This window comes from Lepisosteus oculatus, chromosome 2, assembly GCF_040954835.1.
Source record: "Lepisosteus oculatus isolate fLepOcu1 chromosome 2, fLepOcu1.hap2, whole genome shotgun sequence".
NCBI lineage: Eukaryota > Metazoa > Chordata > Actinopteri > Semionotiformes > Lepisosteidae > Lepisosteus > Lepisosteus oculatus.
Window position 1 is genome coordinate 27241226 of NC_090697.1, and position 17084 is coordinate 27258309.

Consider the following 17084-nt stretch of genomic DNA (forward strand, 5'->3'; position numbering starts at 1 on the left):
TCCCACAGTAACATTTATTTTATATCTTTTGCCACTTCAATAAAGTTGCTGGATCGTGGACATAACCTTTACATGTTTTATCCCATACAACTTTCTATCAAAGAATGATATAGATTACCCAGAGCTTCAATATTTTAAATCTTTTAGCCATGACAAAAGGATATTCATCCATTCATGTATTTATTTTCTAACCCCTTTATCCAATTCAGGGTCCCAGGGAGCCAGAGCCTATCACGGCAAGCAACAGGTGCAAGGCAGAAATTACCCTAGATGGACACCAATCCATCGGAGGGGGAAGAATGTTTGATACTGATATGTTTCTTCCTTTTTTTTTCCCTCACACGTCTCCCAGAGCTACAGGGCAGATCTGCCCTGCAGAGTGGTGGACAGCCACAGTGACAAGAACCCTCCCCTGCCAACAGCCACATTAACAAAAAGCCCATTAGTTCTATATCATCATGCTCAAAGAATTTATTAAACAACTTGTGTCGAAGCCCATTTCACCTGGGAACTCTACAGAGGACTTACTGTGAACTGAATGCAGATCAAAAGGCATTTTTAAGAAGCCATGGAGAATTATTTGTTGTGGTCTCCTAAGCATGAATTTTTATTACTGTACTTCTAAATCGGTGTCAAAACTGGGATCAGCAAGTCACCTGAAACCTAACAGAGCAAGACAAGGTATTTGGAGCAAAGTCTTGGTTTGACGAGAAGTGTTGTGATGTTGGAGTAAAGTTCACCTTTTATTTGCAGAGGAAAGATGTGCATTTGCATCGCCAAGAGCATAGATAGCATCTACAAAAAGAGCTGGCACCTGGAGCAGGGCTACCCAACAACTGCTTAGGTGAACACTGTTTACTGAGCCTTGCAGACAGCACAACTCTTTCATGTTATCATCATTTCATCAATAACCACTCTCAAACCATCATTAGCATTTTGTTTTTTTTTAACTAAAACAGATTAGGATTAAGTGTTCATGAGGACCCTAACCCTACAACACCCTTCGATCTCTAAGGTGACAGTATGCTTTGTACTCAAGGAAGTCTCCAGTCATGATGACTACTCATACCAATGGATCCAGGCTTCTGAGGTTGAGAGAGTGGGACTACCCCAGTGCAACGACTTTCCCACTTCAAAAAGCTCTACCACACTGGTTTCTTTGTGCAGCTCATCTTGCAAACAGATGACCCGCACAAAGTACAATCGTCATCGTGGGACATGACAGACAATCATCATACTTTAAACTGGGCACAAAATAAATCTGTGATGTGTGTCACTGTTTGTCCAGCTTACACCTAATTATTATGATACCTAATAATTATTATAGCCTGATTTTTGTTTTACTCCAATTTATTTCGCCTTGTACCTGCACAATTGCTCCTTGTAGTTATACAGTGCATTTTGTAGATCATTGTAAGCCAACCTGGATAAGGACATCTGCTAAGCACTTCTAATTATTGAGAGAGCCAAGCATGAAAGCAGGAGGGAGCAGGGAAGGGCGACATGAGTATACAGATCCAAAAGGAATCACTTCATTGTTAAAGATGCATGCTGACTTTGCCTTAAGATATACAGTGATATGAAAAAGAAAGCACACCCCATAATGATTCTGTTTTAAATATTAAGACATAACTTTGTCCTCACCAGTCTCTAGCAGTAGATAAATCTAACCTCATGTCCCAGATAATAATAAAATTTACTTTATCATTATTCATTAAAATAAATCAGCCAACATTCAGAATCCTCATGTAAGTGCACCCTTTCTGCTTCCATATCGGTCAAGAAGGTAATTGGAATCAGGAGATGCTAAACAAGTGCACATGATTAGTTGTGTGATCAAGCTCTCCATGTATAAGTAACATGACCCACACTTTCATGTTTTGAGATAAGGCCATAAGGTACAACTATGACTGCTGTACTGCAAGAAGGCATGGTAATCATACGCAATAGCTCATCATACATAATTGCATAAATGAGAAAGGCTACAGAACAGCTCTACGCTGCTGTTAGCCATGGTTGTAAATGACAATTGCCAAAAATAAGGCGACAGGTTCCGACTCAGGCAGTACCTTCATCTCTCCAAAGACTTCTGAGATGCAGGCTCCTATAAAAGTTATTCTGGCTTTTGTTCGGAAAATGTGTAGTGTGACGCATTTTTGAATTCACCCATCCTCTAGCACAGATTAGCAAAATTGCTTAGACTTCTCTTCTTTCCGAGTTTTGATTACTGGCACATGGAAAGAATATCAAAAGAGAATTCCTCAATGCACATAGCCGTACAGTTGATGAGGACTGCTGCATTTTAAAATCTGATGGTCTTTATTGGCATCAAGGCACAATTAGTGTCATTGTAAGATATTTAAAACGTGGATTCTAGGACACCGAGAACTTGCTCAATGGGCACAGAAATGTGGCTGACCTTAAACAAAACAATACAACTTCAGAATTCACTGGTGTTCAATTCAACACTATGCTAGACTAACAGAATTGGCTTGGATGAGCAGGGGTCAAAACAGACATGCTCTGGTCTAGAACTACACAATCTGCTTTGTTCAGGATCACTCCCAAACAATCATACATCAGCAGACCGGTAATCAATTTAGAACAGGTGTCTCCAATCCTGGTCCTAATCCAGTCTTACAGGCCATCTGTTTCTAAGGATTGGCAACATTTACAAGCTACTGATGAATTAATCAAGCAATCTGTTTAATTAAGAGAATTCTAGTCCTTGAGGACAGTACTTAGATTTCAGTCCTAAACGATGTCGCAATTGCTTGATTGAACAAATCACCTGTGGAACTGATCGCAGTGGAATTGTTCCAATGTCTTCAGAAACGGGTGATTTAATGCTGACCAATGACGTGCTGGATTGCGACGCTCCAGGACCAAGGCTGGAGACGCCTGTCTTAGAAACAATGTTCTCCCTTTCAGAGAGGCAGACAGAGGAGAGGTACAGAAGATCCCGAAAGGCCAGATGTGCCCGCAGCGCGCTCGGGGGACCGTGGTCCTCCCCGACACCGAGCAATGAAAGACCTCCGTGTCCCGTCACCGTCCCACAACACCACTACCCACAGACTCCGAGAAAGCTCCCCACCCCCCTCTCACCCACGACGTGGACGACATCGGGGCGGATGAGCGGCTCCCCTCCGGTGAGGCGGATCTTCTCCACGCCCTCCTGCACGAAGAGCCGGGCCAGGGCCAGCACCTCGGCCGTGGACAGCAGCTGCGAGCGGGGCGTCAGCTTCACCCCCTCCTCGGGCATGCAGTACTGACCTGCGGGGCGAGCGAGACCGTCACCGGAGCCCACTGCCTGCCTTCAATACTCTGGACTCCGCATGCTGCCCCTTCCTTTGCCCCAACACGGCGCAAGGGGAGCTACGCTGCTTTCATCTCAGCTCATGCGCAAGATTAAAAGGAATTCTGTCTAAATGGCTACTTGTTTTTGTCTTTTCCAGGTTTTTAATACAGACTGGCAGTGAACAAGGAATGATTCCCAGTCAGCTGGGAGATCCGAGACTGATTTCAAAGCTCCGGAAACCCCTGGAGACTTGGAAGTAATTAGCTGCCCATTCTGATCAGAAAGCTAAACAATAATAAGGGCTGCCCATCACCTCCTGAAGCACAGAGGAAAACGGACAGCTCTGCTCAAGTCTCCTTCTTGCTGTACAAAACCCCGCAGAGCCAAAACAATAGACCCCAGGGCTTTGAAGTCTGGAGTCTTTTCATCCATGGCAGGTCGAAATTGACAAGGAAAAATCACTCACTCTCTTTGCTATTAAGAGTCCGATTCTCTGTTCGTTTTCATCCTGCCTCTCTCCTTCCCTCTCCGACCCCTGTTTGTCCCCCCACAATCACAATCCCATTACCCCTACTGCACACAGGGATACCCCCAGGAGAAACTGGCTAAAGTCCTCACTGTTTAGTCAGTAAAAGACTCCTGGTCACCTGATCACATTCTACAGCCTACTAGAACTCCAGGGGATTCATGTGTGGGCTGAAACACTGGTATAGACGAAACACTGCTACTGTGCGGCTCTTCATATGCAACATGCAGGCAGCTATTATGGAGTCTGGAATCAACAGAGCAGAGCTTAATGCTGTTCATTTACAGCTCACTTACACCGCAGGTTGCACTTCTCGGTCAGAGAGATGCGCAGGTATCTGTGCTGCCGGCCAAAGCGGTCTGTCAGGAAGGCTGAGAAGGGCTGGGGGTCTTCCGACAGCTCCCTACTCCGACCACCAGGGGGCGCCAGCTCCTAATCCAGAACATAAGGCAGGAAGAAAGTCAGGAATATATCCCCCGATATTCTTTAATGCTTTGTTCTTTTCAACACAGAACTGCCTACCTGAGTTTTTTGTAACTTGTCGGAATAGGGGAAAACAGGATATTGCAACCTGTGCCTTCTGGTAAAAGAGATGATGATGCACAGAACAGCCAATTACTTTATCATACAGGGCAGGAATTAATCTATGCGCAGTGTTGGAGATTAGATGTCTGTATATTACATCTCTGTAATGTACTCTTTTTAATCAACGATTACTTTAATGCAAAAGAATACTGTATACACTCAACGCTTTTTAGAAGAAAGAAACAATGCTGGGTGGTTGTAAAGAGAAAAGCATGCCTCCTGAACCATGAGAGAGGGGGTGGGGCAGTATGTCTTATTTTATGTAATCTGCTAGGCTCTGTGGGACAGGGCAAGGCAGTACAGCTGGCTTGGCTACACCGTCGAGTGCAGAAAGCACTGACACACAGGCCCCAAGACAGACTGCACAGACACCCTGTGACCAAAGATGCATCAGCAATAAATGAATAAAACTGTGATTTAGCTTTGTTTTACTTCATTTCTCCTGCAGCCCCTGCACTGTGATCTTGATCACTGTGAACTGTGATCAGAATCCTGCCAGCTCGGGCTTAGAAGGTGTAAAGGATGTATTGCACAATCCACCGTGTTGCACGGAACATGATCTACCCTGCTTTCCGACTGACATCTTTATGCAAAGAGTGGTGGGAGTGTGGAGCAAGCTGCCCAACCATGTTGTTGAATCTGATACCCTGGCTTCTCTCAAGAAACGGCTGGATGAGATCATTGACTCAATTGCTTAACTACCAAATGAGCTAGATGAGCTATATGGCATCCTCTCATCTGTAACCTCCTATTTTCTGATAGTTAAGTCATCAATGTAGAAGAACAAGACTGCAGTAAAACCAGAAACGTCTATTTTAATTAGTCATCAAAGCTGAAATTATGTAAACGCTCTACATCACTTTGCAGAATCCACCTCTGTCCAGCCCAGGACTGTGAAGTCTTCAGAGCTTTGATCGGTCAGGCAGGACAGCCATAATGCCGATTTTAATCTGCTTACCTTGAGAGCTGATACAGCAAAAAGCCTGGCAGTGTCCATTAAACAAAGACACATTCAATGTGGGAAATGCAACTTTTACATTAATTGACAGGGTTTAGGTCAGCCTAGGTGCTACACAAATGACTTTTGACACATTAAAAGCGACCTCCATGGCTCATTTCATGCAGCCTTCTTGTCTCAGTTTGTGTCTGATCTCGGAAGCATAGCTGCCCATGGTCAGTATCAGGAACGGAGACGACCTTCAGTAAAAAAAAACTGACTGTTGCTGGAGGCAGGGCTGTTCCTCTTCCTGCGGGATCAGATTTTTTTAGCCGATGACCCAGAATAGTGACCAGGGATATCTTGCTATAGGAGACGATATCCTTTGGATTAAAATGCTAAACTGAAGCCCTGACTACTTGGTCATTAAAAGACCCCTGTTCACCACTGGCCATTTCTAAACAAAATGATCCCAATTACATTCAACAGTCCACTATTAACCCCAGGAGAATAGTTTCTGGAATAAATCTAGACAGGTATAGATTAAACACTGCTACTGTGCAGCTCTTAATACGCAACATGCAGACAGCTATTATGAAGTCCTGAATCAACGGAGCAGAGCTAAATGCAGTACTTGACAGCCACTGACAAAAATCCATATTTGAGTAGAAAAGATTAAGGATAACGAGCGAGGAAGGATGAACAGCATACAGTAAGTCTAAAATACAATGCAAAAGGGGTGATTTTTAAAACCAGTTGCGGGGGTAGCACTTTCAGCTTTAAGAAATGCTACCCACACTGATCCGTCTACAAAATCCCCTACTCACCGTAATTCAATTATGAGTGGGCTGCAGCATGCAGACCATATATGGATCACAATGAAATTAAAGCTTTAGACTATAATTTATCTAGTAAGAGAAAACCAACAAAATACTTGGATAGACAGTGACAGCTATTACTATTACTACTGCCTTATAATGACAAATGAGCAGATTAACAAATCATTGGTGTCAATAATCACTCCAGTTCAGACAACACCAGTGTTATACCACATATACTGTATCCAAAGCAAAACAAAACTGATAACACTCCCAGTGAAAATATTCCCCATTGGTCCAATACAAAAATCTGCTGATCTGTCCAAACTGAAATGGAGAGAGATGCTCATGTTTTAACCTGCCAAGGTACAGACGAGCATGATGGATTATTATAGGGTGGTAAGGAACAGCCCCCGTGCCTTGTGTGTCTAGACGATAGGTGCAGAAGGACGCACAGCCCAGTCCCCACAGTAAGCCACGTCCTCACACTCCGTCACCCAGCCGCTTGGCTTAGCCACTTCCTCAATGGTGAAAAACTGTCCACAAGAAAACAAGCAGGTACTGTACAACAATGGCTGCCCCAGCAGGATAAGTGGAACAGAGCGTCTACTTTCTGTTTGCTCCCTGTGTATACCCTCAGCCTTGTCCAATTCCTCGGGCGGGGGGTTTGACAGTCCTGCTTGCTTTCGCCAATGTAATCTCATTTTTCCGGCTTCCCCAGAAATGAGACGGAAAGGTTTTCATTTGCCATCTGTTCATGTTAAAAAGGGTCTGTTTCACAGGGCTTGGAAACAGGTTGCACTCGTTCAGCGTGAACAGTTTCTAAGGATATCTACCCAACATGACGTCAGGTTGCTGTCCTCGTGAAAGCTCCGACACAGCTAAGCTCTGAAGGATGCCTCAAGGGATATTACAAAAAGCTCAGTATTTCGTAAAAACCACATCAAGGGATATTTATCAAGGGGCACGTAAATTTAAATCTCAGAGATATCCCATCGGGAAGGGGAGGCAAAGAAAAGCTGCATCCCCGTCCAGCTCCTGAAATCTCTGGTCTGGAAAGAACATCCCACCCCTTGAGGACACTGGGTGCAGGGTGTAGGAGTGGCGCTCACAATGAAAGGGGGCTCTCTGATTGGCTGGCCTACTGAGCTACAGTGATGGGGGCGCAGAACAAGAGAGTCTGCCTGCACCTGGCTTCACGCATGCACGGCACAAGGGCGAGAAACCGTGTGCAGGTTGACGTGGCAGGTCTCAAGAGCCCTGGAACGAAGCACACGCATAGCCTGCCCTAGGAAAGGCAAACTGACTGTGATGATCACAGATGGTGAAGAGTCTGCATACAGGGAGGAGGCTGAAACCCTGGCAGCATGGTGCCAGGAGAACAACCTCTCTCTGAACATCAGTAAGACTAAGGAGATGATTGTGGACTATAGGAAACACCAGGAAGGACATCATACCCATCTATATCAATGGGACTTCAGTGGAGAGGGTCAGCAGTTTTAAGTTCCTGGGAGTTAACATCACAGAGGACTTAACCTGCACCCACCAAACCAACATCATGGTCAAAACAGCACGGCAGCACCTATTCTTTCTCCGCAGGCTAAAGACGTTCGGATATACAGTATGGACATATATCCAGGCCAGCTTCTACAGGTGCACTATTGTGAGCATCCCGACTGGTTGCATCACTGCCTGGTATGGGAACTGCTCTGCCCGGGATCGCAAAGTACTGCAGAGGGTGGTGAAGTCAGCGCAGCTCATTACCGGCTGTGAGCTACCAAACATCCAGGATATCTACTCGGCTAGATGTCTGAAGAAAGCCAGGTCCATACTCAAGGAACCCAGTGATCCCAGTCACAAACTGTTTTCCCTCCTACAATCCGGTTAACAGCACCAAAGCATTCGGTCAAAGTCCAACAGACTACAGAACAGCTTCTACCTCCAGGCAATAAGACTGCTAAATAGCCAACCTGCCACTTCTTCAGCAAATCACCCATAATGGCTACTGTACATGGACATACAGTTTTCACTGTATTCGGAATACTGCACTACTAGGACATAATATATTGCATACACCCTGGACATACAGCAGCTCTACTTATATTGAGTTTTGTCTGAGCTTATTTTATTCAATTTCTATTACATTATTTTCTATTATTTTGTAACCTTAATTTTGTGATTTTTCTCCCCCCCCCCCGGGGACCTTGTAGAAAAGACATTTAATTGCCAGCAACGACTGCTGCATGCTGCATTTTTGTGCATTTGATAACCAAACTTTGATTGACTGATGAGACCATCTCTTCCTTAATTTAAACAATCTTTAGCCTACCCCTGCAGTGTACAGCCTGGGACATTAGTACCATTCCAGATCTTTTGCTGTTATTTTTAAGCCAGTCGGTCTGCAAACGCTTATCTGGACACGACACTGTTACTTTAATTAAACTCGGGACACTCCCCAAGTTTAGGCAGGAAGGTTTAGGCCTGTGGGATTGAAAGCTTCGTCTATCAAAAATCAGTCCAATAAAATGCACTATATCCAAGTGCAGATGTTGAGGTAGGAAGGGAAACTTCAATCATGCAATACTTTTATTTGACAAAACTTTTAACATAGGATTCACCTAGCACCTCCTTATTTTAATAAACTCCTGCATACACTGCCTTTAAAACCAAAACTCTGTGATCCATTATAAATATAAAGTGCATTATAAAAACAAAATACAACAGAAATCCATCTCTGGTCTATTCGGAAAAGTCACTAAAGTGCTTGCTGACATTGCATTTGTGTAACAGGGGACGCTTCTGACTGAGGGGCTCCCATCTACCTGTGCCTCATAAATATCCAGCTCTTTCATCCTTTTTAAATCCGTCTGTCATTTTATTTACATATAAGAAATTACAATTCCCTTTTAAAATTACATGCAGGCAGAATGACTTTAAATAAATGAAAAGGGTATCTTGGAAATGAAAGCTTGCGCTATTGGGTGATTCCAGAGCTGGAACTGATGAACCCCAGTTCAGATTCTTACAAAAACCTTGTTAAACACAATGCTGCTGCAAAGCAATGAAATGATCCAAACAATTAATGCAAAAGACTACATGAATCCATAAATCAGGCTCGGAAAAGAAAAACTGATACTTGAAGATACGTTTTTAGTAGTAGTACTTAAATACTAGTTAGTTCCAACACTAGCTTTCACAGAAGCAATTCAATAGTTAAATAATAAAACGCCCCCAGCTGGTCAGTGAATACAGTCTGTTACAGGGCTTATTGAAAATTTCCCATGAAAAAGAAATCGGGTCAAGTCTCCACTCTTAAATGGCACTCAAAGGCAAAACCTGTGGTCTATGCAACCAAATAGACAAGAGTGATAAACTCTACCTGGTAAATTTAAAAAAGGGCTGCAATTTATTCCAATGCCATCAGTACTCAAATACCAGGACAGGTAAAAATTTTAATCAGGTTTCTGATTATCCAAGTGCTGATGTGCACAACTGAATTCTCCTTCACTGTAAATACAAATACAGGTAAACCCCCTATACAACACAGAGTGAATCTGAATGCATATTCAATTTGACTCCCTTTCTCATCTGCTGTGTGTTAATGGACTGTTCCCCAGCACTGTAAACCTCCAAACCTACACAGAAACAGTTAGGGATTCACTGATGAGGCCACCTCACAGCCCGGGCTATCGGCACATAGCCATCACAAAGACCCCCTTGTTAAGAAAGGTTCTGCATAACAGGGATGATGAGAATTTGGATGGAATGTCAGATTGATATGGTTACATTAAGAAGCTCTTGAACAAAATCCATGAAAGTGCTTTTCATGTGATCTGAACAGACTAAAATGAACACTATGACAGCAAAAGGGCTGTTTCCCAACAAGGATCAACCTGCATTTTGCATCGTTAAAGGAAATGCAGAATCATATGACAGACAAGGCAGTGACTGGCATTCTCAGCTGAAAAGAACTATCTGGTTGTTAAAGCAATCCATGCAGAAATCAATTTAGCATTTACTGCTAAGGCAGATAAAAAGCTATAGGAGCATCTTCTGTGGACTGACAACCGACACATTCCCACATTCTTCAGAAGAGCGTTTCTACGTTTTAGAACTGCCGTGGTGACCTGAGTTAGTTCTGCAAAGAAGAGAGAACCAACTCTTTTAAAAGTGTGCTGTGAACAGCTCCTGAAAGTAGTTGTGTAACATGTCCACAACTTCTTACAAACTGCATTCAGTAAACAAGAATTAAAAGGAATCTTTAAAAAAATAAGACAACCATGAAAATGCCAAAGGAACATTTTACAAAACAATAAGGAACACATTACAATCTAAAAGAAACCGAATAGCTTGCTATAATACAGAAACCAAGGTGTCTTGCAGCAACTGGCACAAACTGCCCAACTAAGAGGACAATGACATTTGAGGAACAGCTTTCCAGTGCTGTTAGCTTCAAAAGTTCAAAAGCAAACTGCTTATTCCTGGTTGAGAATTGCAGAACAATCACAAACAAACACTAGAAATACATTTTAGACCGTTTTTAGTGGATTAGCCCTTGCAGTACTAGTGGCGATCTGTTTGCCTGGAGGTCTCATAACATTTATTTAACTGAAGAGCAGAATTATTTACTGCATAGTGAACATGCATGTTTTTAAGGCACTAAGTGGGATTTCTCTACCACAGCTACAGTAGGAAAGACTGGAAACAAGCCATCTAGAGCTTGTCCATGTCCCACCTGAACTGTATCGCCATCACTCTACTGGAGCTGGATAGTTCTTCAAACACACTGCAGAAGAAAACAGGCTGAGCTCATTTTTCTTATCTTATGTATGCAAATGCTGAATAACTGAAAAAGGAAAGGGCTAACCTCTACATTAAGTAAGAGCTGTCGCTCCAGCAACGTGAAGACGCATGTGTAAAGATGAATTTGAAGACAAAGGCAGACTGTTAACTCGCAGAAGAATGACAAGAGGCAGTGAAGAAATAAAGGGCCATCTTCTCTTACTTCTAGGTGAGATGCTTTCCCCATAAGACCGGTTCAACGGTGAATTTTAAATCGCAGCACACCCAGAAATTACTTTAATTAGGCAGATGCACATGAACTCATAAATATACTTCTTTTTTTTTCGTAGTTCATTAATGTCAACAGTTTCCGGCTGTGGTTTGCGTGTCTGGGTCTGCCCTCATGAGTGAGAGAGAGTGTTTTTGCGATGGAATGGTGTCCTCCCTGGGACAGGCTTGCCGGCGCAGGCTCCGGCTCCCCCCACCCAGCTCCTGAACTGGATAAAGCAGTTGGAAAATGGAAGAAAGGATGTTTGTCCTTCCAAAGCACAGTCTGGGCCAAGTTCCTCCTGAAGGAACTGCTGTGATTCTGTGCGAAATAAACTCCCGAACATTTTTAAAAACAAGTAATAGGTTTATTCCATGCTGGAAAAAAAAAAGAAGAAAGAAAACGCAATGTTTCGGCCGTGGAGCCTTCTTCAGGTGTTCTTTTATTGCTCACACCTGAAGAAGGCTCCACGGCCGAAACGTTGCGTTTTCTTTCTTCTTTTTTTTCCAGCATGGAATAAACCTATTACTTGTTCCTTTGCAGCCTACGCATGCTGACGCAGCTACCCACCTGAATTTTTAAAAAACATACTGCACAAAAACAACAGCATAAAATGAGGTCCTCAAATCCCACACTCATAACCAAAACCCATCTACATTGACAGGAACAGGAATTTAAGTCATGATGTTAAATGGGCTTGTTATAAACCGATGTTTGCGGTATTCCTTACTTAAAGCACACACTGGCAACACGTTCTGGTAGCATTCTTCAGCAAGATAAGAAAATTAAATGAAGAAAAACATTTTTAGAAAGACAGTGCTACAACACTCTTTATTAGTACTAATTCATCATTTCCCCATGCTATTTTAATGCCTGCAAAATCTTCGGGTTCTTCCAGTATGAGGCAGCTATCAGAGAAAAAAAAACATGCTTTAAAATGTTCTTTTCATGAAGGCACCACATGAGGAAGCTGGCTTTCCCTCTGACCGAGCTCCAAAGCTCTAGTTAACAGATGCCTTTAATTCATCTGTTTGGATGTTTAGACCACTGGGAAACTTTATGCACTCTGTCCTCAGGTTCAGAAACACTGCTCAGCAGGAAAGGGAAAGCATGCTCTTGTGCTTGTTGCTTGCCAGGATAGACTCTAGCTCCCCGGCGACCCTGTACTGATAAAGTGGTTAGAAAATGGATGGATGCTCTCAATATTGTGGCCAGTTGTGGTCACATAAAAGAACCCAACTGGAGAAGAGCAGCCACGCATGCCCCAGGGCTTGGGGGACTGTCCTACACTGACAGGCTGAAGGAACTGAGTCTCTTTAGTCTTCAACAGAGAACACTGCGAGGAGAGCCGATACAAGTATTTCAAATCCTCAAAGGCAACCCAGAGGATTTCATCAAAATATACTGTGAAACACCAACCAGACATCAGTGGAAACGAGGCAGAAGGGCATTTAAAACCAGCTACAGGAGGCAGGAGGAGCTCATGGGAGTGTGGAACAAGTGCCCAGCCAAGTTGTTGAAACGGATACCCTGACTTCTGAATGGCCTCCTCTCGTTTGTAGCCGTTTAAATGTTACTAATTGTGTGATGATTGTTTGACAAACAGATTCCGATGAGAATAAAGTATCAAAACACTCCCACAACGAGCTTTTTTTCTTCTTTCTATTGAGAGCCGGATAGGCGTGGTCAGTGCAGTAACAGAAACTACTACAACCGGCTTGACACCAATTAGAAATCCCATTCTGCATTTTAAATGGTGAAAAACAATTTGAGAAAGTGCTCCAGATAGAAACCTCAACTAAAAAAAAACGGCTGAGGCGCATACCAACAACGCCCACTCCAATTAACACCACTGCAAAAAAAAAACTCGATTCCAAACTTTGTCCTCAATAATAAACTTAACTCTCCCGGTAATATGATACTCCCTGCTTGAGTGCCCAATGGCCTGTTCGCGTTAACCCTTCAAGTCTGCTCAAGTGCAATTCTGAATGTGCGACACATACTTCACAAGTACACGGCCACATCGTGGATTACACCGAGCAACAACTCTCTTTCACGAAGGGAACGACTACAATCGATCTGCAAGCACAAGATTGTAACGAATGTGTAATCACTAGATCAAACCAGAGCCCGCGATCACGGGCAAAAACGACCACTGACTGCTGCTGAGAAGTTCAAAGAGTTTTCGGTGCCTGTCGCATAAATGAACTTAGATACGGCACAAGAATAATGCTGCAAACAGAGCAGGGGTGGTGTTAGTCAGGATGTCATGCTGAGCAAGTTCTTTAGGGTACTTGAAGGCTGCCCGTGGGACGATTCGAAACAATGTTGCAGTTCCAGATATTCATGCTTTTCCAGGAGGCAGTAAAGTTTCCAGGCCATGTTCCAAATGTGTAAAACGGCAGGATGTCGTAGTGTCACGGTTACAGAACCAAAATCAATCATTTCGCAGGTTGTCAGTAGCGCCACTTTCAGCCGGACTAAACGCTGTGTCGATGCGTAGTTCTTGGGTGCCTACCTGGACAGACGCAGTTTTTGCTGCGACACTGACAGTGGGGTCCGGCGATAACGGTTCCACTTTTTCTTCTGGCGTTGCACCCGAATACGAACTCTGCATCTTCTCCGGATAGCAGCGGGTTATGCGTTTCAAAAGCCCAGGTGACCGGACTCCGGCCTGGGTTTGTCTGGCCAGGAGAAAGCGGCAGCACCTGCTACCGTACAGAGCCATCGCTCCTCGTTCAAACTGGCATCCAAAACAGGAGGACCGCACACTGAAAAGTGCCAAAAGTGGCCAGCAGCACCCACACATGATAACAGCTCTGCCAACACGTGCTGAAGTCACACAGCCAATTAGAATCGTGGGTGGGAGTGACTGAAAGCTCTATTGGCCAATTATCTCCATCCGTGGTCGAGCACGCACCACACCGCTCTCTGGGTAGTGTAGTTCTCTAAATCATAGTTAACGGATTGGAGAGAGAGCTGGGTCATACTAATATTTTCTGTTTTCAGAGTTTTAATTTAATTTCAGTGCTAATAATTTACGACCAGAACAGTTGATACTATACGGTTTGACAAGCTGTAGCGTCAGGAAAAAGTGAACGCGTTAACAGAGAAATCTGTTTGGCGGAGCGGTGGCTCTGTGGCTAGGGATCTGCGCCTGTTGCCGGTTCAAATCCCGTGGCCAACAGAGGAATCCTACTCCATCAAGCTCCTGAGCACGGCCCTTAACCATAGCTGCTCCAGGGGCGCTGTACAATGGCTGACCCTGCGCTCTGACCCCAAGCTTCTCTTTGTCTGTGTCTCATGGAGAGCAAACTGGGATATGCGAAAAGACAAATTCCTAATGCAAGAAATTGTATATGGCTAATAAAGTGATCTTATCTTGTTACCTTCCTGAAATATGAAGTCGTACTGCATTAGCTTTTGTGAATGTCCACAGCTCCTAAGACCTAAGTTGGATCCTCACATTTTTCCTGACTTTTTGCACGGTTTTTTTTGCCTCTCTTAATTTTAATTGGAATTTAGGACGCTGACTATGACATTATTCTGACTGACGTTTCTTCTCAGTTTTGCAGTCCACAGCATCAACTTTTTTCCCGAGTATACCGCGTTAACAATCAATCTTGTCTTTCAAAAGGAAGCGTTGCGCACAAAAAAATATTGATTTACATGCTTGGCTTCCTGAAACGCTTCACGGTTGTGAATGATTATCATTCTCGGAATCATGTGCCATGTGCCATGTGCCATGCGCATGTTCGCCGTACAGCCCTGCTGCTCCACTGGGCGATGGTGTGAGTCTGTAGATATCAAGCCTGCTCCGCACTGCCCCGTTTACTGGAATCTCCGCACGGCACGGCTGTGGCTTTGAAGGTTCCGCCAAAGAACACACGTGACGTCACAGCGGTGGACTGCCGGTAGAGCTAAACCAACGCTGTACCCCCGTGGACTGCCAGGGCCAGGGACACTGCCCTTTGACCGGGTTTACACATCCTCTCTACTTTAAAGAGTCATTAACGGGCACTACGTTCTGGAACCCTACACAGAGTTCAGTTAACCTAAACCATAATAAAAACAGCCCAGCAGCTATGCTCTCTGCTAAGCTAGAAAAAGTATGTAGTGACAGTATCAGGGATAATTGTAAAAATGTCCAGCAATGGAATTCAAGATTATAGGATTTATTCCTAATCAATGTTGGACACCCTACCCTTTCACAGTTGCAGTGGACTTCTTTCACATTATGTCCATACAGATCATCAATTTTCCTTTGGGATCAATAAAGTCTTATCTATCTATCTATTCAAATTCAAAGATTTTTTATTGGCAAGACTGGTAAATTACAGTGTTGCCAAAGCATATACAGTCAATACAGCATCTACATACAACATACAACATATCGACTTCACAAGGCTGTCAGTGGCAGCAACAAGCATGACTTTATTGGTGACTTTCTGTGCCTGTGTATCAGGGAGGGCTCAGTGCGCTGAGAGAGTTACAGCTGTGACATCGCCACAGCAGGGGACTCGGGCTGTCAGCACAGCGGAGATGTCTGCTGTCTCGGGCGTGGCGCTGTTCTTGGAGCCCGCGTCACACACGTCAGACATAGCATAGACTGGTTGATAAATTCCAGAGGTCCCCTGGGGTCTATTTATAAACCACGCCATTCATTCATTGAGACCCAGGCCGGGTGTAACCATGTTACTAGCAAACGTTCCTCCCGGGAGAATCCGTGACAGTTTATCCTGTCTCCCAGTTAGACCACATTGGACCCCAGGTGCATAACTCTGGGGGCCCGAGTCCAGCAGGGTTTCGTCACTTTGAAAGATCAGCAGCTGAAGGCCTTTGTAAAGAGCTAAGCTGGCGCAGGTAAGCCAATGAGTCGCTCAATGTGGTCATTCAGAGCAGAGGTGGGGTCCAAGCCTGCAGGCCCTCCAGGGCTGGAGTTGTGCACCACTGCATTAGAGCCTGTAAAGTACCTGGCTCACCTCTGGACTTGCCTCTGCCCTATAATGCCAGTGCCATGGTTTCACTAATGTGTAACCTGCTACCGTTGTCGATATCAATGATTAACCAGCAATAAGCAGCTGGTCCGAGGAGAGACGTGAGAGCCCACTGATGTTTTCAACACCACAGGTCCGACCAGAAGAACAGCTACAAAAGATGGGAGGTTTGGTAGTTAGTAGATAACTGATCCAAATATCTCACCCAGCTGTTTCTTGAAAGAAGCTAAGGTACTGGCTTAACACTATGGCTGTGTAGCTTGTTCCACAGGCACCGTCCTGGAACTGGAATACTTGAACAATCCTAAAATGCTCTTAAAACTGTGTTTCTTTTTCCTAGTAAAGGAACAGTAGAGGTTAATTCCACATTTGAAAATAGAAAGAAAAAGCGCAGTATCAGCTGCTGGCCCTTCCTCAGGTGTGCAGGAGAGAGAGGAAGGGAGCAGGGTTATAAATCACAGGAGAACAGAGGACACAGCAGGAGAGGGAAGTGTCAGGTGGGTGAGAGGCGTGAGAAGCTGGAATCTGTAAATGAACGGAGAGATTCGAGCTAGAATTCAGCCCATCACTGAGAGAAGATCGGAGGTGTGGTCCAGGTCTATGACGATCTTGGCTTCTCATGTCAGTCTGGAATAACCATCCTAAAATCCCTTTAAAAGCATGACAGGGGACAGAAAGATCAGTGTGATAATAGCCAGGAGAGGTGAAATGGAGAACTATCATCCTGGAGAGATCTCTGATCCCCACTGCCCTGATGTCTTCTTGCCTTCCTTAAAATGCCAGTCTTCTTCCTGTCTCACCAATGTAAATGGCAGAGCATGTTTGTATGAGGCAGAGAACATGAGGTTCCTCCATGCACAGCAACAGCACAAC

The 17084-nt window shown here is 44.3% G+C and overlaps 1 protein-coding gene across 2 annotated transcripts in view; it reads right to left on the minus strand.

Moving 5' to 3' along the window:
* mocs1 (molybdenum cofactor synthesis 1) overlaps positions 1–14026 on the minus strand; it is a 29530-nt gene extending 15504 nt beyond the window's left edge. For both annotated transcript variants that reach the window (XM_006626337.3, XM_015357130.2), the window contains exons 1-3: positions 13733–14026; positions 4121–4256; positions 3106–3273 (exon numbers count right to left, since the gene is read on the minus strand). In XM_006626337.3, coding sequence (XP_006626400.2) covers positions 3106–3273; positions 4121–4256; positions 13733–14023 — 595 coding nt within the window. In that variant the 5' untranslated portion in view covers positions 14024–14026. The remainder of the gene's footprint in view (positions 1–3105; positions 3274–4120; positions 4257–13732) is intronic.
* Positions 14027–17084: the final 3058 nt, after the last annotated feature.